This window comes from Dermacentor albipictus, chromosome 1, assembly GCF_038994185.2.
Source record: "Dermacentor albipictus isolate Rhodes 1998 colony chromosome 1, USDA_Dalb.pri_finalv2, whole genome shotgun sequence".
NCBI lineage: Eukaryota > Metazoa > Arthropoda > Arachnida > Ixodida > Ixodidae > Dermacentor > Dermacentor albipictus.
Window position 1 is genome coordinate 277,837,850 of NC_091821.1, and position 27,867 is coordinate 277,865,716.

Below are 27,867 nucleotides of genomic sequence, written 5' to 3' on the forward strand. Positions count from 1 at the left end.
AGCGTGGCAGTGCTGACGGGTGCTGACGTATGCGTATTACGGGAAGAAAGCACTCGGCCATCTTTCTCATTTTAGCGGTCTGGCGTGGTGGTTAGGTTGGACCTAGCGCAATGTCCTCGCGGTACTCGCGACCTCCGAACTCTTCACTGTTTATTAGAAATGTGCCTGATGGCACTAGGTATGTACATATTCTTTGTACTAGACAGTTTGCGGCGCATGTGTGCTGCATGGGTTAAATATGACTCCTCGCTTATTAACGGTCAGATTAGGCCCGGTCGGGGCATGGCGATTATGCCACGAGTGCTTATTGTTAATGAGGCGGTTAAATTTGAGCAGATTAGTCTGCGGACATTGGGTTGTACTTGCAGTGGGTGCCTTTACTTGTGTAATTAGTACGGTTGGTGGTTTTCTACTGCATTTGGGCATGCTCGTGTTAGGCCTAGCCCTGTCTTTGTCTCGTTGCTAAAAAAAATCAGCCTTACGGATCGTATTGCAGTCCTTTTTGTGTTATTGTGTTATTACATCCAGGTTGTATTTTCTTAGTATCATGAGATTTTAGCCATTTCTAAAATGTCAGCCAAGTTTAAATGGCGCGCGAAATCGTTTTAATTAGCGGTTTCCACCAGTGTTGGGTCGGTACAATGTAGCGGTTTCTGCTCGATTCTGTCTCCGCTGTTCACGGCTGACTGATCCCGTTGATATCGCGTGCTCTGACCACTGTCAAAGAATAGCATTTGAGTAGAAACGTTACATTATCCCGGCCCTGTTAACCGCGCTCGTATGCTTTTGCTTTGTCGTAAGGTTGCGTTCCTTTGATGTAATATGTAAGGAATGAGTTTACCCCCACGGTATTTTCTCTGCTGTAGACCGGACGACCTGCGCAGTTTATTTGGTAAATATGGACCCTTAACCGATGTCTATATACCAGTGGACTACTACACTCGTAGGCCTCGGGGTTTTGCATACGTGCAATATCCTTTATGGAATGAAGTCAAGCTATGTGATTGCTTTTCCTCGTGTTCAGGCACAACAAGCCCTCGCTGAGTGTGATCGCTTAAGCTGCGCAATAGGCGCTGTGTTTTTGAGTGTTTTGCCGCACCGCACGCGCCTTCACGTCGTGCCCTGTTCACGCTGGGTAGAACCAGTTAAACAGGGTGCCCTGAAGCAGCGTGTGATGCTTGCTGTGCTTTTTTCTTGTGACTTCATGTGTCTGATTAATTTTTTTTAATTGTTCTGCCAGACGTTCAAGGTACCAAGTGTGCCAAGTAAAGTTAACTAGTAAAGATCTCCAAGATCATCTAGCACGTTGGAGAGGGCGGCGGCATACAAGCGCTTACAGAACAGCGGGCAAGAACAAGCTCTGCTTTAGGGTGGTGTGCATGAAAGTCTGGCGTGCAAGGGCAAGAGTCAAGCAAGGGTTGCGAGCATTTTGCACAGAGACAAGCGTCGAAAGATTTTGCACAGAGACAAGCGTCGAAAGATTTTGCACAGAGTCAAGCGTCGAAAGATGTAAAGCCACACACACGTTGCGGGATCAGGTATAGTCGACAGTATCCTGGTGGTTCTGTTACCTTTTATCCCCGTACTTCCCTTCATGGAGAGCTTTCCTTTTTGTGTATTTGTCATTGCGATTGCTGGCTTCCTTTACTGAACTACGTTTGAAGATCTCCGGGACGCTGAAGATGCCATGTATTCACTGGACCGCACCAGATTCTATGGGCGTGAGCTCGAAATTGAGTTTGCCCAGGGAGACCGCAAAAGTAAGCTAGCATGTGCTTGTTTTTACTGTGCTTAAACTATTGCATTTTAGAACTGTTCTCCTAGTTGCTGTGGAGGGTAGACATTGCTTGTTGTACTAATTGGGCCGGCCATATGAAACTGGCACCACTACCAGTATTACCATTGAATTTTTATAACAAGTGAATGTATGTCAAGCATGCTGAATGGTTACCATTTCCTAGTTGGCTGATCTTATTGTTGACCCTCTTGAAGGTGCTAGAGATTGTGCATCTTAAAAGAATTAAATTATGGGATTTTACGTGCCAAACCCACATTCTTATTATGAGGCAAGCTGTAGTGGACTCCAGAGATTTCGACCACCTGAGGTTCTTTAATGTGCACCTAAATCTAAGTACACTGGTGTTTTTGCCACCAATGAAATGCGGCCGCCAAGGCCGGGATTCGAACCCGCGGCGTCATGCTCAGTAGCTCAACACCATAGCCACTGAGCAACCATGGCAGGTAGATGGTGCATCTTAACTGCTGGTAGAAAAGCATACTGAGCAAGCAGTGTATTCATTGTAAACCTGTCACTTGCGTTATGCTGGCCACTCTCATGACATACAGTGCATTAAAATGTTGCATGAGCACCGTCTTGCAATGTACTGTGGTAACAAGCATTGCCGAGTGAGCCCTGTGGGCGGGGCCCCGTCTAATGCTGCTCTTTACCCGCCTTGGTTCCTCAGTGGCTATGGTGTTAGGCTGCTGAGCACGAGGTCGCAAGATTGAATCCCGGCCACGGCGGCCGCATTTCGATGGGGGCGAAATGCAAAAACACCCGTGTACATAGATTTAGGTGCACGTTAAAGATCCCCAGGGGGTCAAAATTTCCGGAGTCCTCCACTACGGCGTGCCTCATAATCGGAAAGTGGTTTTGGCATGTAAAACCCCATAATTTAATGCTGCTCTTTGGATCGGCTTAACACAAGCCGTTCATGTGGTTTTAAAGTTGGCCAGAGACTGTGTGGTCACACACAGAGCCAGCCGTTGCAAAATTGCATGAAGCACTATATTACCTTGCATATATTCTTGCCGTTTCAACTTGCAAGACACTTTTTTTTTTTCGAATGGATCTTGGTGGCAAAGCTATTCTAAAAAATGTTTCTCCGTGTAGTGCACATCTCATGTACACTAATGCATATTCCAGTCACTGCAGTGCGTAAGCTGAACAAAGAATGCACAACTGCCTTTAAAGAGCATTTTAATTTTTATAGAGCTATCACTCGAGCCATCGTGCAAATGGACTGCAGAGTAAACATTTTTCTGAAGTAGGCAATTCTTAATGAAACAAGAGCAACAAAAGACGACAGTTTCATTCCTGCTGATGTGTAGGGTGACATTCATCTGATTATAGATCAAGCCAGTCGTTTTTCTTTAGCTGGAAGAGAACTCTCTGCGTGCTTTGCCATCGTCGGAGCAGCAGCAACAGACAAGAGCACAGCACTTGTTGCAGCAGCGGGCCGGCGGTGGTGCTGAGCAGACTCCAGGTGCTCAGGGGTTGACTGCTGTACATTATGAAAGCTCAGTTGACCCTCCGTAGAATGTCGATATTGCAGCTATACCTTTGTGCTTGCATTGCAATACTTAACACTATTTTGACTACGAATAAACGCCAAGCACTGTCGATTCACACGAGAAGTGCTTTCACACAAACATTTCGTTCTACATGTAGATAGGAAGTTTGGCTTCACTTATTGACATGTAATAATTAAATTGTATTGAGACTGCAGAGTATAAAGTTTTGTTATCGTGCATTCTGCTTACAAGTGCACTCTGTGAGGTTGCTCCTTTCCACAGTATAAAACTGCATAATCAGCATGTGCAAATATGAGATCAACTGTTGTAAAGTCTTTGTAACAGTTTCTGGGACTAATTAATAAAGTGTCTCCAAGGCATCAAGTAACCAATTGAGGGGACTGCCTTGTGAAGTTTATTCAGTTTGCTCACATAATCGAGGTGCATACCAAGTGAACGGTTTTGCGAGGATAAAGAGGAAGTCATTCTGCAATTGTGTTTAACATTATCCCCAGTCATATGTGGCACTTTTGATCGAACACAATCGGAATTAACTAGGATGGAAAGTGCCCTGTGTGACTGATGTATTAGCTTGAAAACAAGAAACTTGTTCTTAATAATTGCCAAGCTATTTTCACTGCACACAAACAAGGGGTACACCTGTGTGGAGGTGTTGCCTCTTTCCAGGCAATGATGACAGCCACTGTGTCTGCATGGTGTGCCTTGAAGCATCAGAGCCAGCAATGGTAGAACCCACTGGTGTTGGCATTATCATGTGGCAGATAAATTGCCTTTGGCAGTCTGATGCCCGACTTTGCATAGGTGCAATACATATAGTTAGTACTCGTTTGTAACACTTGTATCTAGGCACTAAGGCTTGAGTTTCTTGGAAGGGTATCAACCATGCTTTTCCGTCAGCTTTGATTTTGGGTGGGGAGCACAAGATACAATCCTCATCTGAAGCATGCCATTCATGCCTGCTTGGGGGAGGGGCCTTGCATACTCGTGTCAGCTATACTAGCTGTGGCTCTGTAGAGTTATGCGTGACCTTTTGCAGCTCCATCTGAAATGAGGGGAAGAGAGCGGACACGCAGAACTCGCTCTCCTCACAGTCATGGACGTCACGAGGATCGGGGCAGGAGGCGCTCGCGCAGTCGTTCTCCATATGCTCGAGACAGAAGCCCCAGGTGAGAAATTTTTTTATTTTGTTGTGTGTGCGTTTTTTATATAGCTAAACCTCTGCCACATTTAGGGTTTGTAGCAGGCCTTGAAACCCTTAAATATCGTAACGAGCTGAACATTTCATTAATTTTGTATTTGGCTAAGCTGTGGGGAAAATGGGTGTTTTTTGTAGGTAGTCAGATTTTTTATTTACAGGAGCTACTGCACTCTGTATTTTATGGAATACATAAACAAAAAGCAGGCTGTATGCACTTTTAATGCGCAAAAGCTTTATTAAGATAAATGTGAAAAAATGAATTGCCAGAATGAATAGCATGGGGTAAAGTTCAAGTTTGAAAAGACACTTGTATCTTCTAAGGAAAACGCATAACAAAAATTATAAGATAGGCAAAATGTATTGTCTAATTAAAAAAAAATTTCATTGGTCAGGTATTTGAGCGTAGGCAGGTGTCTAGAAATCCTCGAAAAGCCACAAAGTTGAAATTACACGATGAAGAGGGGCTCTTATTCCACTACAAAAATTTAACTGCAAGGCACTGCAGTTCTGCGTGCAGGGCTGCGGCTGCCAATGTTCCGGGCAGGTTTGCGTCATCGCTGCTCTGAGTCGAAGCCTGACGAAAATTCAGCACGCTAAGATTTGGCTGCTGCTCAATCTTATAAAAAATCTGCCGCAGACACCGTTGAATCAACAGATCTGCGATCTTTGAAAGCGCAAACGTGCCGCTCTGGGAGGTGGCCATTTTTGCTTTCTACTTTGACGATCGTAAAAGTTCAGATCACGTTCAAACCTCAATGCCTGGCAGCAAAAAAATGCAAACTGCTTAGAAATCTAAAATATAGTTCTCCTCCTTTATGTCCGATAGCGCAGTGTGACCATGAGCACGATAGGTCTCAAAACTGCCTTTCACACCATCAATAGCAGGCTAACGATAATCGGTGTGGTAGGGGAAGAGTTAAAATGTCAGGCCTCAAAGTTGGCACCATTCTGTCTGGTCAACAGCCTCCTTTTTTTTGCACATGTGCAGCAAAAAAAATGTTGCTATGTATACTGTTTCATACATAGAAGGCAACACTATGAAGGTTAGAGCGAACTTTCTGTCAGCATCTGCGAACAAAAAGGAGTATGTCATGTACGAAGAGGAGATACTAGGTATATGCCGAGAATGTAAAATTAAGGGGGGAAGCGGTGTTTACAAACTTTCAAATTTTGGCTAAATTTAATAAAAATTCCCACCCAGTTTCTCATGCCGATTTCAAATTGCTTTTTAAATTGCTTGAGAAGTTCCAGATATAATTAACTTATCATCTGTTGTTTAGCGGAAGAATTGTAACAAGAATATCAGCAACATAGTTGTAGGGCTACTTTTATATCGCAGGTATTGCCAATTTTACAGCACCTTGAAGCTTAAAGGGCCCCTGAGACGGTTCGGACAAATTTTGTAGGCGCATAGGGTACAGCTTAAGTAGAACATTCGCACCACAATTTAAGTGAAGCGTTACGTATTAATGGAGTTACAAGCGATTAGAAGTTACCCTCCTCCCTAGCCATGCCTTTCCTCCTCAACTCGCTCGCCGAGCAAGCGGCGCTAAGCTCCGCCTTCACTGGTCCTGCATCACGATGCGACGTCACATCGTCCACTTCCGGTTGTTGGAGCACGCCTCCTCCCGCGCGAGACCCCTCCGCTGGCCGCTTGGCCGTCGACCGAGAGCCATCGAAGCAGCGTGCGTTGCGAGCATTCTGTCGTAGCGCCGAAGGTGGCCGGTATTCCGGTAACCACAGGCAAGCTGGTCATTTCGGCAAATGACTGGAGGCATAAACTCAAGCTGATGAAGGAACTTCAGAGTAGACGTACGTGAGCAGCCTGATCGGTTTGCACTGTCCAAACACTTGTTGGTGCAGCGCTTAACCAGTCAAACGAAGCGCTAATATTGCTCTAACCAAGTGTAAAACATTTTAAACATAAGAACAACGTGATGATTACACTCCTGCGAAAAATACACACCAGCAGCAAAGAAGAATGCACTTCGTTGCTGCTACTGTGTATGGTTGAGCTCTGTGCCACCAGGTGGCTGCACCGTGCACACCATTCACGTTTACCTTTCTGCTCATCTCATGGCTCATCCCGGCGCAGTCAAGCGGCCAGACCCTGTCCCCTTGCGCTTGTGTTTGCCCTAATACCGGACTTGCGAAACGCTATTGCGTTAGTAATCTTCCGCTGTAAAGTGACGGCCACAAACGCGCAAATCCTGGCGCCTATCGGATAGCCGCAGTCCGATGCGCAGCAGCCAGTTCGCTCGTATGCTGCCTTGCAGAGAGACAAGATTTCGCAACGTCACATCTTTCCAGTCGCTACGTCTGCAGCCCACAATGCAACAAGGGTGAATCATCGTGCTCACGAAAAGACTGATCGACACTGACGGCGGAGCTCTCGTCAAAGACTGCGCACGTTGCAACACAAGCAGACGACACTTGCTGTGTGCCGGAAGTGCTCAAGTGTACTAAAAAACTATTGTGTATTCTCTTTAAGTTATTTTCTTTTTACAAAAACAAAGTAACTAACATTCCAACTATTACGAGCATCATTTGTTCACCATAAAGTTGGAAAAATTATCGACCACGCGCCCTGGTCAGCCAATCAGATAGCTCGCCCATGTGACGTCATATGGGTTATTTGCATCATATGGGTAGGGGCGGCATAAAATTCCGCCGAGCAGTGCGCTGCGATCGACAGCGATGTGCATTTTTAAAACCTTATAATAAATTACACGCTTTACGCAGAGCACTTAGATGTGTCAATTAATGATCAGAAGGACCTACTCTAACGACTCAGTACGTTTGTAGAAAATCGCCAAAATCGTTTCAGGGTCCCTTTAATTTCCAGACATGGCAGTCATGGTCCAATTAGTAGCCAGGTTTTAAAATTTACAAAAGGGAAAATAAAAAAATCTGCTTTTAGCGTTGTGTAGTGCACACATGCTGATGCTAAAATTATGGTTCAATGTGCCCTGAAGACAGAGATAGCGCTTCGGCAAGTTTAACCCTTTGAGGGCCGAATTATTTTGAAGAAAACTTTCCCAGGTGGTCAAATAACTTTATTACGGATCTTGAATGTACAAGATGTATAAAGTCGGGAATAAATAGTAAAAAAAAAAATAGGAACAGTATTTTGGTGTTGGCATCACTCAGAACTGCAAAATGTTCAATAGTATTTCAGAGTGTGGTACTCCTTGAAACACGAGTCTCCGCACAGCCGCAGAGAGCGAGAATACTTCATGAGCGGCGGTGATAAACAAGCTAAGAGCAGTGCCAATCAACGCAGAAATCGACTTTCGCCGCCCCTGCGATAGCGTGCCGACAAAAATAGAAATCGCGTTTCGCGCGCCTCCGTTGCGTCGACCCCCCCATATCGCGTGACCGAAAAAAAAAAAAATAAGAGAGCATACCGGACGGCGCGTTCGATAACGAAAATTTATTAGTAGCTGACATAGTCACTGGACTACTCGTCTTCACTAGTGCTGCCATCGTCATCGTTGCTGCAGTCCCACAGCGCGTCGTGGTGCAGCGAAATTTCAAATTTGGCAAACGACCGCACCAGGACATCTTGCAGAATAGCAGCCCACGCCAAATGCACTCAAACACACGCAGCCGTCAGGGAGGCTCTTTTGACAGGTCCGGTTGGCGTAATTTCGCAGTCTTCTGCCGCCAGCCACTCGTTGTACTCACGGCGGAGCAGAACCTTAAAATTAAGGCGAAGGTCCGGGCTTGTTTCACGACCACGTCGCACTTCACTGGCAGTGACCGATCACGCATTTCAGCGACGTACGCCGCAAGTTTAGCCTACAGCTCCGGAAAGCGTCCAGACTTTGGCACGTGGGAAATTTCTCACTTGTCATACCAGGTGAAAATTTCGCTTCGCTGCAGTCGCCACTCTCGCACCACCCGTTTACAAACATCGAAATTGCGGCCCGCTGTGCAGTGATTTGTTTCTTCGGCGTAAAGGATGGCAGCCCTTTTGAACGGTGCTGTGAACGAGTGCCGAACGATTAGTGGGCCTGGAGCACTCATGACGACTGGGGAAGCATAGAAGTAGCACGTAGCCGGCACTCAAGTAGAACGCGTCAAATGCCAATACTAATGCCTTCAAGCAGAGAAAGAGAAACCAGCGAGCAGTGTCTGCTCTTCCATGAACTACCGATACTCCCCGCAAGCGCCGCCGTTCTGAGGGTGCCGCCGCAAATGGGAACAGCTGCGCTTCCATAAACTATCGACACCCCCCATGAGTGTTGCATGCACTGTAAAACTCTCAAAAATGCTGAAAAACCCTTCCGAAAAGCGAAATAACATGCGGGATAGCGAAAAGATACGGGTAGGGCCATATAGCAAACATAAAATTCTAACTACGTCGTAGCTCTCGTTGGTATCCCTTTTTTTTTGGCGGGGCCATGTTTCGGTTTCGATTGTAAGTCGACCCCCCAACTTCAGGCTTTCAAATTTAAAAAAAGGGGTCGACTTACAATCGTGTAAATACGGTACCTCGCGAGCGGCGGTTATAAACAAGCTAAGGGCAGCGCCAATCAAGATAGAAATCAACTTCCACCGCATCTGCAAGAGAGTGCCGACAAAGAGAAAAATGACGTTTCGCGCGCCTCCCTTGCGATCACGCAGCGAAACCGAAACCGCAAAAGGGGTGTTGCCGCAGCCTGCGCGATGCGCTGAAGCTAGAAGTCAGTTCTGTTTATCTCCCCAAGAAGGTAGCACAAATTTCAAATGCTTGCAAGTCCTAAGAGGTGGCAGCACCTCCCAGTGAGCGTGCATCGTCACTATGGCGCGAAATTTTAAACGGAGGGTCGAAACCGTACCCATACGACAAAGACCTTGCGGGACAGAAAACCGCCGCCGTACATGTACGGCTAAAAACAGTCAAAAGGGTTTAAAAACGCCAAAAAATTAGATTCTGAGAAAAACAAAAAAAAAACAAAATGAGCTTGTTTCTAGAACGGAACACCACAACATATGAGTATATACAAGTGCTGTTGCATTAGTAGCCTCCAGGAATGTTATCTATCTGGCTAGTGTCACTACAATGATGCCTTCCGAGCACCCGCTGCAAGTTTTTAGCGATGTTGGAGTTTGAGGACGATCCCACCGCTGGCATCCAGTTGTTGGAATCTGGAGGACAATCCCAATTGCTGTCCCCCAGATTTTGGACCTTGCCGTTGGGTGCGGGAGTTGGCCGAGGTTGAGGAGGACTTTGAGATGAAAACTGGAGGTTTATTTACAGTGAGAGTACAAAGAAATTAAGTCATAAAGTCATTACGGGCCGGCAGCAACTCGGACGCTGCGGCCTGTGGCAAGAAGCTTGAAAGAAATGAAGGTATGCTCTCTTGCTGCTACCGGTCTCTTGCTTTCAACCCCTGCGGTGTCTTGAAGTCTCATCACGTTCGGCCAATCGGCGAGCCCGCTCAGGTGTCGTCATTTTCAACCAATAGTAGGCGCCCGTGCTAGTGTAAGTCACGTTCGGCTCGGAGGGTCACACCTTGGGCTCCAATTGTCTGAGGGATTATTTGTCTGCGGTATTGCCTTCCTGGTCTGCGACTACCATCACAAAGGCGGACGGGGGGGAATTGCTCCCAGGGCTTCATGGTGCATTACAGCCATCGTTGCCTCGCGACTTGCAACCGCCGTCGCAATAGGCGGATGGGGGGAGACAGGTTGTCTTCGAGCGAAGCTGCAAAGCAGCTTTCCTCAGGACCCATGTTACCTGGAACAGTGCCAGGCTCCCGCTACACATTCGGGAAGAGTCAAGCAGTGGGACAACAGCTCCACATGTGGCGCACGAGGTGGGGGACGCCAACTTGTTTGCACATGCTGCGCCTCGGGCACGTGGTGGATGTGCTTCTGCCCTCCTTAATTAGCAGTGACTCTATTCGATGTGGTCTGGTGAACTCTAAGGAGGCTCAGGAAAAGGTCCTGTGTCTAACAGCGGGCGTAGCCAGTTTGTTTGTCCCGGCAGCAGTGTCAACGCGATCTAGTAGTTCCGATTTTCGGTCATTAGCAGTTGGCGCTAATGCTTGAAGTTTTCCTTGAGCTTCGCTGTGAATACGGCGAAAAAATTCCGGCTACCAAATAGTATCGTCGTGTCGAAATGTCTCCGGCGTCTCTCGACTGTCGGAGCGGGCTGTTATTTATGTCATTGGGAAACGGTGTGGCGGAGCTTCATTTCCCGGGAGTTGTACGCTGACTTCGTTTTCGAAATGTGTATATTGTGGCGAACTTCTTAGCTGAGGTTGACATTGCTGTCAGCTTGGGAAAACTCTGCATGCACAGCATGTGCACAGCTGCAGTGATGCAGCCAATGGCATGGCTAGCTGAGGGTCGCATGCCTTTGGCGACCAATGACAGCACGCATTGGGACTTCTTTGAGGCGGAATTTCTTCACTGCCAATGTGTGGCTGGAGTCGGTGGTGGCGGAAAAATGAAGACAAGAGATTGCTCTTTCAAATGATATAGGGGTTCGTGCAAGCAAACAACTGCGGGGGCCATCACACACCATGGAAGAAGCGTTTCTTCACAGAAACTTTGGTTAATGTCTAGCCAACAAATTTATATTACGGCTAAAGTAGCGATTTAGAATGCACTAAATTTGGCAAGTAGTAAAATAGTAGTAGTAAAGTTCCGAAAATACTGTTTTCAACTTTGATCTTTTCTTTTTCGCGATTTTTTGGTCTCTAAAACCCGTGTCTCCCCTTAGGGGCAGTTAGACATGCATTCTTTTTTTCGGACATTTTCATGGCCTAAGGGGCAGTTAGACATGCATTCTTTTTTTCGGACATTTTCATGGCCCCTAGGAAGTCCAAAAAATCGGACGTTGACTGTACAACTGACGAAGAGGGTGGTTCAAATGGTCTGTTGGGTGAACACGCGGTGGTAGGATGACGAGAACAGAAAGAACTTGTACATTGAGGAATGAATGGGAAAGGAAGCATGCCGCCACTTTCAAGGAGCTCGGAAAACAAGTGTTGGTTGACGCCAAGGTGCACGTGTCTCATCCAAACCAAAATACTCCTTAAAACAGTGAAACGCAATCCAAGGCATTGTGCATGGGCTGAGAGTGCATCAGGACAGTTGAGGTTGACACCACTCCTGCTGTTGAGAGGCTCACACTTGACACAGTTCGGGCCTCATGCCAATGAGCTTGCTATTAGTTTATAGAAATGGCTCTTATACCCTACATACACGGTGTCCACATACAGTAAAACCTCATTAAACCGTACCCGCTTAAACAGTAGTTTCGTTTTAAAAGTAGTAAAGTCAAATCCCCGACTCAGCTGCCATTGAACATAATGTGTTTTGTATCCGCTCAAACTACCAGCTTATTGCGTACGTATCAGTTAACACATAGTGTTTCCACTTTTAGTTGTGCAAACACGGCGGTGCGTCGTCTCCATTGGGTGGCCCAGTAGAACAAGCCTCTGAGGTTGGAATGGCCTCCAAGCGCACTGTGCGTTCGTGCATGAAGCCACATCATTTCGGCGGTGTGCCAGAGAGCGTTGTGGCGTCGGGCAAGTGAGGACTCGCGTCATGCCAAAGCTCGGATAAAGAAGATGCTGGATGCCCAGCATAGAAGAAAAATTAGACATCGTTCGTGCTATTGAACATGACACGAGACAGCGCTGGCACGCAACAGGTATCTGCTGTTGAGTACGGTGCATGGCATTTGGAATGCGAAGTTGCTCGGCAGTGCTGCTGCGACCGTGAAGAGATGTCGGCTACGCGTTTAGACTGTTCACCATTGTTGCCTCTGTTGTTACCAAAGTGTCGGCTAGCAACAGTCATGAGGACAAGGAAAGCGGCGGCACGGGCGATTCAGGCCCGACAGTGGCAGAAGCTGGGCCAGCCTCATAAATGCAATCGTCGAGAGAACAGCAGCCCGCAATGAAAAAGGCGCCCCGCAACTTCTGTAGCGCTACCGTGCGCGTGCACGGAGAATATGTAATGCCAACGAGGAATCTGACATGCGAGTGTTTGCCGAGAAGAGGGGCGCTGGCTGAAAAGCTCAGCTGCAGCAAGTTTGAGGTCGCTGTAGTTGCTGCTAGGCCGCCATGGCATCAAACAAAAATACACACAGTGAATAAATACTGCATGCTTTTTCCCCTTTCATCGCACTCTCTCGGAGTTCAGTTTTTGACATGTAAGGGGTCGATCTCATGCTATTTCGGTTAAACAGTACTACCGTTTAGTACGTACTTTTTCCGAGCTCCAGCCAACTGCGTTTTAACGAGGTTTCACTGTATTTGGGTGCTACCTATTTTTTCCATTTCTGTGCAGCGGCAGCGAGTACTAAAGCTAAAACATTAGGCTTAGGGTAAACTGAACATTCTAATAACCTAAATCACTTCCATTTTACATCTGAGTGACGTGTATCATTACAGAGTGTACAGAGTGTGGTGCGGCAGTGGGCAAAGATGAGATTGAGTGTGGTCTTGCCATAGTCATCTCGTGTGGAGCGCGCTGCACGTGAACAGTGGCCAAACGTGCACCTCGTTGCTCGTGAACAATCTCGCTTGTGCACGAAATGTAAAGCACCGGTTATTGGCAGGCGGCATTGAATTTTTTGGCGATACAAGATGCTCATCTTGTGCGGCATCACCGACCGAACGTGCAACCCATTTGGCGTGAACAATCTCGCTGCATGGGGAAGGCTGGGCACCGATAATCGGTAAACGCTTTTTTTTTTTTTTTTTAGGTAACAATCGTTACACACTAGGGCATACATGCTGGGGCATGTTCCAGTGGCATACTAGCCTGTTGCAACTTGTAATATGTAAATACTTACGATAATCCTGAATAAATTGAGCTGTCCGTTTTTGTCTAGGCAAACTTTTTGCTCAGCCTGCTTGTTCATGTCAGCTATGTCTGGGACACCCAAGACATCAAGATCTAAAACACCTACAATTTCTTTTGCTATATGAAGCTAATTGCATAAGGTCGAAGTGCTGCAAGTGGGTTAATATGGGGCTTACTAGTCAATTCTGAATATTAAACAGCTTTTACTCTAGCGTTCAGTAAAGTTTCTTTTTTCTCATTTTTCTCAAAACATGGTTTTTGGTCACTTGTTCGCTGCATCAGTATCTTTGGACCTAGGAGCAGCACAAACCTAAATGTGTTAAGAAGGCAAAGCTGACAGCACATTTTTCATTTTCAGCTCGAATATTCTTATTTGCATATGCTCTTATTATTGATACTGTGAACATAGAACTGCCGTAGGGTGTGAAATGACAAAACTTTCAAATGTATTTGCAGTGTTATCCCTATGCATTGTAGTATCCAACTATGTTTGCAGCTTTTCCTTTAGCAGGTAAATTTTAATTGTTTCAGCAAATAATAGAAGGTAATTATTATTTTTGCAACTACTATGTATATGAAAAATATAATTGGACATTTAAAATAAACAAGAACTCAATGAGCATATGCAAGAAATTGGTTTCTCAATAACCTATGTCGTCCCCCCTCTTAAAAAAAAAACTTCGGTGAGGAAGTGGGTGTTCCAGTCTTTAAGGGAGGAGGCTACCTTCGAACACCAACTTTTTTGTTCCTTGAGATAACTCAATGAAATTTTCAGGGTACACTCATGGCATAGACATATGAATAACTACAAAGTTTCATGGAGCTACGTACACTGGTACTCAAGTTACAGGAGTATATCAGAATGGTTCACATAGGTTCCTTATGACATGCCTGGAGAACTTGCAAAATGTGTTAGCACTGTCAAATTCAATATGAAGATTCCTGAATAGGTACCACAGGGCAAGACAGAGCCCTTTTTTTTAATTTCCTTGCTGAAAAGTTTTAGCACAACATTGAATTTAGTGTTACTAATTAGACTTGCATTAGCCTAATTTTGATTGCTTATAATAAATTCCAGACTCAATAACTTGAAAAAGTGGGCCTGTCTTGCCCTCATAAATTTATTCAGGCACACAATAAAAAAAACCTGGTGGGAATCTGATTAGCGGTTCCAGAGATACTGCTTGCATAAGCAGCCACACCAGGAAAAAAATTCATTTCGAGAAAACGGCCCTTGAAGTTTTGACACAACATTTCTGAGTCTAAAATGACCCCGCAGAATAGTTTGCGGTGTCTTTGCAGGCTTTCTTTCTCTGCCGCCTCTCAGTCTTCGCTTGACCTCGCTTCTCAGCCTTTCCCATGCGCAGGGCATCTTTTTCCACGGCTCGATGGATGGCTAGGTGGCCAGGTGTGAGCCCCGCAGACAGAGAAATTTCTTTGGTGGCCCTTTGGTTTCCAGCATTATACCGCATCACTGCATCATTCAGTGCTGTCTCCACTGCAATCAGGGATGCATGCTGCTCCTTGGGCATCAGTGACCACAGAACAGAATGAAATGATTCCGATGCATTTTGAGTCTTCGCTCCAAGGCACCGCTGAAGAAGGGAAGGCTCGGAGAGGCGCTTATAAACAGGCAGCATAGCCTCAGCGACATAGCCTGGCAGATTGTACCTGTGCCTTGGTTGTGGTAAGCCATTTGCCTCAGCAGCCTTGTGGCGGCACCATGAGCCAGCGCCCTCTGGGCATAGGTCATGGTGAGGCTCCTCATCAGTGGATGTGATGTGATGGTAGGACGCCATCACTGCACGCTGCATTGCTGCCGCGTCATTCGAGTTGTTTCTCAAAGCCCAGCCATAGTAATCCGTCAGCTTGTCGATCAGAGCCTTTGTCAGCCTTCCTTTCCCTCCCAATGCCTTATCACTCTTTTGCACTAGGTTGCGCAGTGCAGCCCCCATCCTTTTCTGCACGTGATTGAGGCATTCTTCTTTGACAACTGGGACTAGCCCATAAACATTCTCCTTCACAAGGGCAGAGTAGGTGGCACTGTCTCCATCGGACACAATCGTTGTGTAACGGAGGTTGTGCTTTGTCAGTGAACGGGCGAAAAGGATCAAGGCTGCCTCGACCTCCATCCTTCCAGACTTCGCATCAGTGTTTCTTTGGCAGATGTGCTGCTCACGCCAGCTTGAGTACTCGGAGTCTTCTGGTTTGGGTCCTGTTTGACACCCGAGGCACTGGTTTGAGAGGACAACTGCATCCAAGATGAGGCCAGTGTGATACTCTATCACTGCCCCAACTCCAATGTGGGATGTGTGTCCACACTTGTGCCAGGTGCCATCATAGACCACAGTAATGTCTCTGGTAAATCCTGGGTCCATTCCCTGGTAAATCTTTTTCACAGCAGCTGCTGATTCTGAATAGAAACTCTCCATGCGTTGAGTCTCTGGGCCCCTGAATGTCTTCTTCAGATGTTCCTGGTACGTCTTGTGATGAAGTCCTCTGTGAGATACATTCATAGCAGCCCAAAAGTCATTTACAGCTGTCTGCCCCTTACCAATTTGCTTCATAGCCATAATGGCTCGGATGTTCACCTCAAAAGCATTTCCTGTGTTCTGGCGTGGTGAACTCCAAGAATTAGCAATAATCCCACAATGTGGGCATACCAACTCAAGCTTTGTAGCCAGTCCGAACTGGGTACCTTGTTGAATTGTCAGTCCAGTTGAAAGGCAGCGCTGGCACAAGGTTTTGGAGAGCAGGTGGCCGAACACACACATTTGCACAAGGCAAAATACCTCATCTACGGTAGTAGCAGTGGCTGGTGCGGGATCGGGCGACATCGCTTGAAATTTTCGTAGCGTCGCGGGCGTGGCACCAAGTTTGTTTTTCACAGCATTACGTTGTGCCTCCGCCGCCTCTATCTCCTCCGGCGTCAGAAAGTGCGTTTTCACGCGCACGGTCGACGATGCGTCTTTGCTCACGGCGACAGACGCGAGAGAGGGTGCCGCGATCGCCGAGGTTGATGCGGTCAGGACAACAGGCACACTTGAAACGCCGTCTCCTTGCATTGCTGACTCGGAAGGTACGGCGCTGGAAGTGGCAACGCAGACTTCTTCTAGCGGTGTAGCAGAGGCAGCACTGCAGGAAGCGTCTCCGCAATCGCCGGCAACGCGCTTTGCCAACTTCGCCATGCGGACGGCATTCATAGAACGACGCCGCGCACCGAACGCATGTTGCGTTTTGAATTTCCGCTTAGGGACCATCGTGAACGGACGCGCGACGATCCGTAGGGTGCACAAAACCGTTCAAAACACGCCACAAGAATCCCGACGGTAGCGAAGACAGCGATCTCGAAAATGGTAAAGGGAGCGCACAAAGAACGCCGTCAACGGAGCGAGCAGCAGCAGACGACGCGCCGGGGGAGAGACCACGTGTCAGCGTGCCCAGCAGCCAATAGCAGCCACGCTCTCCCCCGCGTTCTCCAGGAGCGCGCGCTTCGTCCAATCACAGCTCGAATTCGAGACGCGGGAACCTCAAACACTGCTTCGAGGCCTCCAATCTCGTGCAAGCCATGCTTCTACCATGCCGCGGCCGCCGCCGGCGAAGGCAACACGGGAAAGGGCAAGCATTCACAAGCAAAACAAGACCAAGATGGCGGCGCTCGGTTCAGCGGCATGGAAATGGCGCGCGCGCGATGTTTGGTTATTTTCGCCGTTCGCTCGCGGCTCGGGGGCTGCCGTGGCCTGCTGTATATCGAATTAGAAGCATTTCCACGGTGAATTAGGCGTTAATAATTACAGGAAAGGTAGTTTACAACACGTATAGCCGAAATATATACTTTTTGAAAAATCGGTTTTTTCGCGATTTTTCGACTTTCGAAACCCGCGTCCCCCCTTAAACACCTCTAATGGTGCCAGCAAAGCTGTCACCGCCGTGGAAACGGTGAATGCGACACATAATGTTTAGGTGTAATAAAACGTGCACTATCGAGAGCTTCAGTTGCAGTGCCCGGAGTAAGAGGCACTAAAGTCCGTCGGTGTGGACTGTTTACGTACCATTCCAGAAACATTGCAATGCTTGTTTCGTGCCAAGAAAAGACTTAGTTTACGGGAAAATTGCATCTAAAGTGTCCAAATACCTTTTTCGAAATTCAAATCTCCCGCCATTCAACCGGGGGAGTGGTGACGTTACATACGCCATCACCACCCTTTGCTGCTGGCGGCGGGTAAAACAGCACCCGACAGATGGCGGTACCGAGCCAAGAAAGCGGCGTATTCACCGCTGCAGCTGCTTTTTAGTCAAGGATGTTTTTTGCAACGAGTAGTTCAGTACTGGTGACAGAATTTAACTGGGAATACTTCTGTCATCGGGCAAGTGCTTGAATGTCTCGGGGGAGTCTAATCATGTCCTGCATTTGCCTCAATTTCTTTATTAGGCAGGCTCTGTTCGCAATAATATTGACGTCTTAGATCTTCTCAAGCAGTAATTTATCACTTTAGCTTGACTCCCTTTAGGGGGGAGGAGGGGATCAGAACTAACTTTTTTGTTTCTTGACAGAAAGGGCTGAAATTTAACACGCACACTGCACAAAAGGGACAAATCTAAAGTTTCATTAGGATATCTTAATTAGTTTATGTTTTATAAGAATTTATAAGTTCCTTGCTTGTGGAAAGCCTGGCACAGTAACAAAACATGATAGGAAGCTGGGAATACTTTGGATGTTTGCCCAGATGTCTAATCAACATCAAGACAGTGTTCGTTTTTTTTTTTTTTTTTAGTGCGCTATTAATTTTTTGCTCAACATAACATGCACATGACTGTGCTTCACTGCATGGAGCTATGGAGTAATTGTGAAATAATTAAATAATGGAAAGATAAAGAATAATTTCAAGACTGTCTTTAAGTACAGCACAGCTTGTGGATCACAGCAAAACAAACTGGGCCAAAATCGGTGCAGCCATTGTTGTGCTACGCTTTCCACAAGCGAGGTGATTGACAAAAAAAAAGCAATTGAGAAAACTGGCTGCAAAGTTCTAAGAGCACTGCAAATTTATTAAAAACACCAGGGCTGTAATATTTTGAATCATTGCTGTCAGGCATCTTCTTACACCTTTGCCTCATTGTTTGGTGCGCTTTGGATGCCTTCTTCAGGCGTTCTTTATCCTTTTCACTGCCAGACCGAGCCTGGTATCGCAGTGTACACCCACACAACGCTGTTGGCATCTTGGGCACAGAGTTTTAGCGATCAGAGTTCATCGCGGAAACAGGCATAATAATGAACTCACAGTCACAAGGGGCCGAAATTTGTTTTTGGCATTGCTGCTTCCGCTCAGTCGCGGACACTGCGCGAAGGGAGTCGCGAACGCTGCATGCCTGCGCTTCTGCAGTCACCGCTGACACAAAACGCGGCTTTCGTGCGACGATTTGTCTGGTGAGCTTTGAGTCACCATACAGTATGCAGCTCGTCGACGGTTGGGGCTCACTCGCAGGCTGCGTGTCCCCGTCGCACGATGCATCGGAAACGCACACCGTCTCTGCCGGCGATGGAGACCTTCGACCCGCGTCACCTCTAACAACGCGATCTCGGTTGCTGACTCGCGCGGCCGTACGCACAGGTGCGAGAGCCTCCGTTGGCACGTCTTCAAGTGGCTTGGTTATCAGTGTCGATGTCACAGGGCGATTGTCGGCTTCGCTGCTGGAATCGCACGGTGCAAGATAACGCAGCACGTTATCCGCGTGTTCAGTCGGGTTCTCCGCTTCTCCCGCTCGCCGCCGTATTTTTCTCGCAGTAGGAGGCTTGCACTTCCGTTTTCTGAAGGCATGCTTCATTTAAAAGTTCTTTTCGAACGAGCGACGATCCATCACTGACCTGGGAGCTTTCATAAATTCGAATTCTGCGAGTGTCAAACGAAGAAAGACGCCGGCGTGGTTTTCAAAGCAGACAACTGCGGTCCGCTGTGGTTGCCAGCTTGCACGCTGCTGCAGCAGCAACCAATGGCGAGACGCCTTTCAGTACGGCAACCAATCGGAGGCCCGTTTTCATCGCAGGGCCCGTGTGACTGTCTCTAGCAGACCCGCGCTTCTTTTGTGTTTGTTACAAGATGGCGACGACCAAAGAATTCAGAAATGGAATGGCGAAACTTCGAGCTTTCGAACGATACCAAGATGGCGGCGTTCGGTGGCGGGAAAGAAAGAGTTAGGGCTCCCCGAACTGCGGTGATTTTACATGATTGAAAGCTGCTTTCTCGCCCTACGCACTGATCAATTAATTTTTTTCGAGCACTTTTGGTGCGTTTTCAGTCAAACCATTTTGATACAATGTAGATTAGGCATTGCGGATACCGAAACGCGTGGTTGCCAAAAATCGATCTTTATTGCGATTTTCGCGATCTGATCCCCGCGTCCTCCCTTAAGTGTGGTCAAAGCTTTACAATTGCTACAAAAACCGAAAAATCCTGCACTAAATGAGTTCTATTCACTGCTCTGCAATACATATGCATCTAACCAACCGGTTGTAATTTGTTCAGGGCCGTGTCCACCAACCGGGAATTCTGAGGTATTTTGAATAGTCTGGAAATACCCAGGAAAAACGTGGGATATTTGTGCTATCAGAGAAAATTAGTGGTAATTTTATTAAAAGGAAACGAAATTTGCGCCAATGCTGGCTCGAGGAATGTGTAGCCTTTGAGGCTTCCCGTGAAGCGTGTTTTCAAAGTGCTGTTGTAATATACCAGGCAGCCCTGAAAAGACCGTGCTGTAATAAAGGGGTGCCTAGTGAACACAAATGCCTAGTGAACACAAATGAAACATGTGCGTGCTGCATTTATTGTGTACGCAAGTGTCATTTTACAGGCAGCCACGAGGAGGTACATGCACATGAGTTCGTCTAATGTTCTACGTGATGAAAATAGCCTATGGGGACATGTTTGTCCCAATTTTTACCCACATGCTCGTCTGCTCTGATTTAAGGGGGGAGGCTACACTTGAAATACAACTTTTTTATTTGTGGACAGATCTCAACGAAATTTTCACACATTGTGTATTTTAATATGCAGATTCTAAAAATATAATTAATTTTGCCATAGGATAAGTAGTTTCTGACATACTCCAAATGCATTGTATAAGCTGAGTCCTTTGTTTGGAGGAAAATTAGCTTCTAAACAGAAAACCCTAACACAGTAATTTGAGTATAAAGACTATCTAGGATGTTCAGGGAGTGCCATAAGGTATTATTCAATGTTCTAGGCTAATCTGAGCAAGAGTTAGAGCTCATCAAAGTTGTGAGAAAAAAATGCCATCTTGACATGTCAAGCATGTGACCCATTTCAAAAACTTTTTGAGAAGAGTGCTGCTTTGAAAAGGTGCATATTGCTTACTGCATACATTTATCTTTCTGGCAAAAAAAAATTATGTTGATAGCTGAAATAGGACAGAAGCTATTTTACCTCCAAAATTGGAAGTCTGTCGGAATTGTTGTTTTGAGAAATCAAGGAAAAACGTTCTGCTACATCTTTATTGAGAACATACCAATAAAATCTCAAGGAAATTCACTAGGGGCATAATATGGATACATCCTATCTTTTTGCCGCTTTTTGGCCAGCTTCCTTGCGCTCAAAGAGGCTTCTCGCTTCTTGATGGAGTTAGCACTTCGAAGGTCCGGCGCTCCGGACGTTTTCCGGCGCTCGCTGCGCGCTCGCTACTTTCTTCAGTCGTGAAGGAAACTGTGCCTGCACGATCTGTGCCAACACGCGTGGCGTGGGCGGACGAAGTGTTGACGCTAGACGCGCCAGTTTGCAGCTCGGAACTCGATCCGGTAGAATGTCCAGGCAGACCAGCAACCGGCAACTCCGCGAGTATGACAGGCCTAGCCGCCTTCCGTCGCGCATTGCACAGCCGCTTGACGCGTAGTAGCGTTGAGACGACAATCTTTTCCAGCCATCCGGGCAGCGAAATGAGCATCTTATCAAACTTGATGAAATGAGCGCTACGAATACGCGGACGAAAGAACACATGTACGACAGACAAGGCGCTCAAGTATGCATAACGTATGCATACTTGAGCGCCTAAGTATAACCAACTCACCCACATCAAGCTTCTGCTACTTCAGATCTTATCAAACGTCGCGAAGCAAGCGGCTGAACCAACGTAGACAGCGGCGCGATGAAACCAGAGATAAACAAACGTAGCGAGACGCGAGAGCGGTCGAGCGCGCGCCGACGAGCACCGGACCAATAGGAGCGAGGCGCGCGGGGGTGTGCGCGCTTTGGCCAATCGGCGGCACGGACGCATCCTCCAGAAATGATGCGATAGCGTCGGTTTCCCTTCACCGACGCCATTTTGAACTGGTGCAAAACGCGCACAAAGAAAACAGCTTCAAAACAAGCGCAAGATGGCGGCCATCGGCCACCGCGTTCGCAAATGGTGACGGCACGAAGTTTGAACATTTTTGACCAAATTTTGCTGATTTCGCGTTCACCCTGGCCCCTTTAAGCGCGATTTTTTATTATTTTCCGATTAAATTTAGCTTCTAGATTTCGCGGAGGGATTCTTGAATGTATAAACGTAGCGAAAATGCACTTTTCCGAAAATCGACTTTTTTGTGATTTTTTGCCGTTTCAAGACCCGCGTCCCCCCTTAACATGAAATATGCCTACTCAGAATCGCACCTGTAATGCTTCAGACTGAATGATCCATCTCAAAGGATAACCAAAATAGCGTCGTAGGATGCGGAGCAATAAATTCTTTTCGCATGTTTCAATAGAAGCTTCCGAAAAGCTTTAATGGTCGTGTGTCACAACCACGTCCATGGGTTCATCTTTGCAGGCGAAGCCGCAGGCACTCTTACAGCAGATCTCGATCTCGTTCAAGGTCACGGGACAGGAGGAGGCAGAGTTACTCACCCCGGAGGTAAGACATAAGCCTGCAATTTGCTGTACTTCCTGTCTGCTTTGGTAGTCAGTAAGGAAGTCAGACCCTGCTTCAATGCAATTTTTGCATAGTGTCAAGCTTTACAATTTACCATGCGAGAAACACCATTGAAAACCCTGTGTGCTCTGCCACATATAAAAACTGCCACCAATGATGCATAGAAATCTGGGCATGACAAAATCGTTTGATAGTTTAAAATATTGCATTGCAAACACATAAATTTGTGTTAAAAACCGAATTCAACGAAAATTACCTGTATTTGCAGATGGTAGTCAAAACCACTTGAAGCAATATTCAAATGCCAAGAAATGGGACAGCCATCAAAAGTACAGTAAAACCGATTTGTAGCATTGCTGGTTTTAGCAATACTCACGTGTAGCAATGAGCAGCCGTGGCAGGGAGAACTTGTGTGCTTTATGCAGTGCTGCCAACTCTAGGGATCTTTTTAGGCTTTTGCAGGGGTAAATGGAAATTTCTCCAAATGTACAGAAATTTTGCATTGAGATATTGAAACAGTGGGATGGCTCAGAAAGACAGTGTGTTTCGATTTCAATAACCACACGTTACCTTCTGAATAGCATGTGAAATCTGCCTATAGGCGGAGCAGCCTTGGACAGAGTCCCAGTGGTCATGTGTGTGGCAGTTTTGCTTTATGCAGTGGTGGTCCAACTGTGCAAAAGTTGGGTATTTTCACTGCAATGCAACATTTTCAGTAGGGTTATGCAACTACAGTCAATTATTGATTTTTCAGGCATGCCCGATAATTCAGATGCCTTCTTGGCACCGCCATGGTACCCCGCAGACACGAATGTCTGAAATTTCAGACACAAAAACCCTTTGTCGTTTGATTTTCTGGACTTCTTGCCATGACCACAGGTCCGAAACGGTATTGATCAAAGCACCACCACTGCCATTTTGATTGCTGTATTTACCCAAAAAACTGCGTGCATGTTGGAATAGAGTACGGCCCTAAATCTGTGTTACCATATCGCCGTTGATATTTCAAAATTTATGCCTCGCACGCGCTTCGAGCCTAGCTGCCGTAGCTGCTTCTATGTTCTGTTTAGTACGTGTTCTTCGGTTAGTCCCGTCTGCTTCCTGATTTCTACGCTTGCTCTATCGGCATGGAAGTGCTGACTGCAAAGACATGCCGAGTATTTATCACGATGCCGCAATTTTAAGAAAAGTGATCACGTGTCCGGAGACGGGCCGAAATCGGGTTGCATCATGGGCGTTCGGAGTTCCCGAAACTTGCCTGCGGCACTAGCGCAAGCAGGAGAGGTGCTCTAATTCGGTGGCGGCTGCCTAGGCACGGCCACTATCTTGAAAGCCATCTGCAATGGTGACAGTCTACGCATCTAGGTGCACCACGTTGTGTTCTTGTCGCTTAGTTCACATTGAAGCAAGAGTCTGCACAAAGGTCCATTCGCTCGCTCCTGCTAGCGCACTTTCTCGCTGCAGTGTTCTGATAAGTTTCCGTGGTCATTGAGTGAGACTTGTTCATGTTTGCTTATGCCCATATTACACCATGCTTGTTAAAGGGCTTGTGACACCAAATTTTGAGGCTATAAAAAGCATGTTGTAGGTTGCTTCCGTATGCAAGGACACCCAGAACGAGGTATTGGACACTGCAAACATTTCAAAATAATTTTAATTCAGCTCTACAAAGTCATTAAAAACTCCTTCTCATAGTCAAGACCCATCACTAGCTCGGCAGTTACTACGTCACAGAGGAGGAACGAAAATATTGACGTCATAGCACACTAGCGCAAAAAACGTGACTTATGATGAGTAGCGATGAAATGCCGAGTACGGAGCCTGCTGAGCCGAGCGTAGCCTCCACTATGACCAAGCTACAGGCATATAGAAATCCTTTCTTAATGCAAAGAAGGGGTAAGGCGTGCAGACACGGACCTAATGGGGAGAGAAGTAGACAACATGAACGCCGCACGGTGGCCCGCGAGCGGCAAACTGTGTGCGGATGGGCCTTTACACGTTTGAGTGTAACACTAGCTGGCAGACTCCAAAAGGGACCAGGGTATGCGGCGATCGAGTTGTCCACTTCTCTCCTCGCATAGTTCGGCAGCTCGGAGCGGTCTCTCATTCGCTTGGCCTTTCTCAAATGTGAGGGCCCGTCCACGTTACAGGCACGGAAACTCGCCGCACGCCATTTGTGGGCCCCCGTGCGACGACGGTTTTGCTCCCGAACGGCGAGATTTCCTTGCTGTAGAGAGGAGGGGCCCGGGGCCCATTTGTGCTGCAGCTGTACGACGAAGCGGCCAATCGGCGACCGAGGAGTGGTCATTGTGGCACTGACGGTAGCTTCGCCGCCGATATCGTCGCTAGGCCTTTTCCGGTTCACTTCAAAGCTAAAGCTTACGGCGCTTCAGAATGAATCACCGACTCTCACAAGCCCCAATATTTTCTTACCGTTGTTGTCGCTCTTCGCAATAATTATAATCGCGACATGCACTTCGAATCGCCAGTTGTTGACCTCTGCTGGCAGAGCACGCATATGTGCGAGCAGACGATGCAGCATAGTTTTACGTCACATTTTTTTGTGGCCCACGTGACCAAGCCATGTTCCGTTACCTGCCGTGGTTGCTCAGTGGCTATGGTGTTGGGCTGCTGAGCACGAGGTCGCGGGATCGAATCCAGGCCACGGCGGCCGCATTTGGATGGAGGCGAAATGCGAAAACACCCGTGTATTTAGATTTAGGTGCACGTTAACCCTTTGAGGGTCGAATTATTTTGAAAAAAACTTTCCCAGGTGGTCAAATTATTTTATTGCAGATCTTGAATGTACAAAATGTATAAAGTCGGGAATAAATAGTAAAAAAAAAAAATTAGGAACAGTATTTTGGTGTCGGCATCACTCAGAACTGCAGTATGTTCAGTAATATTTCAGAGTGTGGTACTCCTTAAAACACGGTTCTACGCACAGCGTAGCACAGCCTTTAAGTGAAACATTTTTGCATAGAATCTATAAGAAAACTGCCGGGAATTTTTAAATAGTTTATTCTGAAATATTCGATAAACCGACGTTCGTACAACTGAGAGTTTACTGTATTGATCAGGAGACGGTGCACAAGATTCTTCCGAAATTCAACCTTCGCACATCTGATGCCCTGGTCCAAAGGTTGGAGCAAAAAAGTTCAATTCGGGGTCATAAATTCAACTTGCACATTGCTCAATCGCACGTTCATGATATGCGCCGAGCAGTTAACAATGAGAATTTTTCTGTCTTCATTGTGTCGTTGAGCTGCTGCAGCCACTGAGTGAACAATCCTCGCGTCCACTTTTTTGTTGGCTTGGTAGTCGCAAGGCAACGAGACATTCTTCAAGCAAGTGCGGCTTAGCAGCCTTGCCAACAACTGGCGGCTTGAGTTTTTCCGTGCCTGGGGAGTTGACACAGAACAGAACCGATATGCGGAGACATTTCTTTCTGCCCTTGCACCTGTCACCTTTGAAGTTCATTGTTTTATTGGGCAACAACTGTTGAAAACGTCGTCTGGAGAGAGAGACTATGATCTCTTGGAAGCGCTCGTTCCGCCAGGCAACCACGCTCTTGGCATCTGCTGCCTTTTCTTCGCCACAAGCAACCTGCCACGCAATGCCATTCCTTTGCCAGAAGCAGGAAAGCCATCCAGCACTTGCATCGAAACTGCAGATGTCCAAGGTGGCCGCGAATTGTAGCACCTTCTCTTGAATAATTGGGCCTGACAAGGGCACATAGTTTTGTCTGGCATCCATAAGCCACGTGAGGACGGCCTCGTCGACATTCTGGTAGTTGCCAAGCCGCAAGTGTTTTCTTTTTTTTTGTGGGGGGGGGCGAACCAGCTGCGACTCAATTTAGTTTCATTATCTTTTCCCGATCCTTGAGCATCGTCGCCTTTGTCGATAAGGAAATATAGTGCTCCCTGCACAGGTCGACTTGCTTTCTTCCAGCATTCAGCTGCGTCAAAATATCCACTTTTTTTAAAGCGAAAACTGGCGTCGCTTAACGCGGAGGTCAAGAGAACTCATTGTCAGCAATGCGAATGCACAACACAATTGCAGCACCGATAACTTCGCAGCTCCTGCCGATTGCTATCAATGTTGTGACACTAGGCCTGCGACGTAGTCAGAGAGTCCAAACATTTCCATACATGATGCTGCTGGGGCTGTACCCGCTGAAACGGGTTCCCCAGCGCATGGCTGTTGCTGCTGCGGATGACGTGTAAGCCTCAGGGATGCGGTATGAAAACATCAACGGCACTTCGTGCTAACGAAGCATCTTGGTGATTACAGGATAAAATATAGGTTAGAAATTCGTGGAGCTTCAAGTTTTTGACATTGAACATATAGGCATTTTGGCAGAGATTTTTAAAAAAATCGTAAATCTGAAAAGTTCGTTAATGTGGTGTTCACAGTAACGAGATTTTACTGTACATAGCTTGGAAGTGCGTAGCTACGTTGTCTAGCGTTGAGATTTCTTTACATTATGGACACTACACTTAATATTTTTCTTGTAATTTAGGTGCCATTTTTGAGCCCTTTGCTCTTGCCAGGGTTTAGCGAGATCATACCCGGTGAAGTGTATGAATGAGGACCATATCTGTGGTGTTCTGTAATTGTGTGCTTTAGGTCACTGACACGAGCTGAGTTGGTGTGAACGATGTCTTGCTTCTAGGGGTGTGCAAATATTTAAATAACAAATTTAATGTTGCCTTATCGAATCTATCTAATCTAATAATCTATCTATAATCTATCGAATCTAATAGTTGCTATTCATACATCTGAGTATATTGTAGTTTTCTAATATTTCATATTGTCTACTAAGAGATAAATTTAATCCTGGCATCCATGAGACATCACACATGAGAAGTTGTGTAGTGAAACATTCGCCATTAAGTGCCGAGTATGCAAACAACCTGCCTATTTGCCTCTAATGCTCTATTTGTGCTTTTAATAACACTCCGTGACTTGCAGTGTAATCACACTTGTTAATGGGAGTGTGCTGGGATGTGAATATCAATAATTAGAATGGCAGTTTATTATTAAAGTATTCTATTTGGTCCTGACAATTACTGTTCATTCGCCCCTACTCTTTCCATATCATTTTTGCAAGCTTCCAAGGCTGCCTTGTATTCGGTAATTTTTCAGATCAAGGTCTTACAGCAGGTCCCGATCTCGCTCGCAGTCATCGCATCTTGGCAGCAAGGGAAAAAGCCGGGACAGATCACCTTACGAGATCATCGATGAAAGCCGGGGAGAAAAGTCTCGAAGCAAATCACCAGAGTGACGACTTAGCTGCCTTCCAATGAATTCAGTTGTGCTGGACTGTTTTCATGTATCCACCCTCTCAAATTCCAGTGGAAATACTTCCATTTCTCTATAGCACCTCGGATTTGACTTGTGCTGGAAACAAACTGCAATCTTGCTTCTGCTTTAATCCTGTCCTTAAAACTTTGCTGTCACATCATTTTTTGGTAGAAGTGCAGTTTCAGTACGAGCTTTTTTTTTTCCCCCAACATGCTATGTACAAAATTTCATTGTCCTTGGCTTACATTCTTATGTCAGAACAGTATGCACACCTGTGTAAATATGTTGTCCCTATTAAAGTTCATGACAAACAA

At 46.6% G+C, this 27,867-nt stretch overlaps 2 protein-coding genes across 3 annotated transcripts; one reads left to right on the forward strand and one right to left on the reverse strand.

Annotated features, from left to right (window-relative positions):
• On the forward strand, positions 1–27,867 carry LOC139054399 (serine/arginine-rich splicing factor 12-like). 2 transcript variants are annotated; one of them, XM_070531335.1, is made up of 6 exons: positions 1–178; positions 867–971; positions 1,657–1,760; positions 4,352–4,481; positions 22,145–22,228; positions 27,432–27,867. In XM_070531335.1, the coding sequence occupies exons 1-6, from the start codon at positions 111–113 to the stop codon at positions 27,553–27,555; spliced, it is 615 nt and encodes a 204-aa protein (XP_070387436.1). In that variant the 5' UTR covers positions 1–110; the 3' UTR covers positions 27,556–27,867. The 2 variants fall into 2 exon arrangements, with proteins under 2 accessions (XP_070387436.1, XP_070387435.1); XM_070531334.1 differs by having other exon boundaries at positions 11–178; positions 27,395–27,867.
• On the reverse strand, positions 14,112–17,101 carry LOC139057023 (uncharacterized). The gene has a single exon (XM_070534829.1). It carries the CDS (start codon positions 16,582–16,584, stop codon positions 14,587–14,589), a length of 1,998 nt encoding a protein of 665 aa, XP_070390930.1. The 5' UTR covers positions 16,585–17,101; the 3' UTR covers positions 14,112–14,586.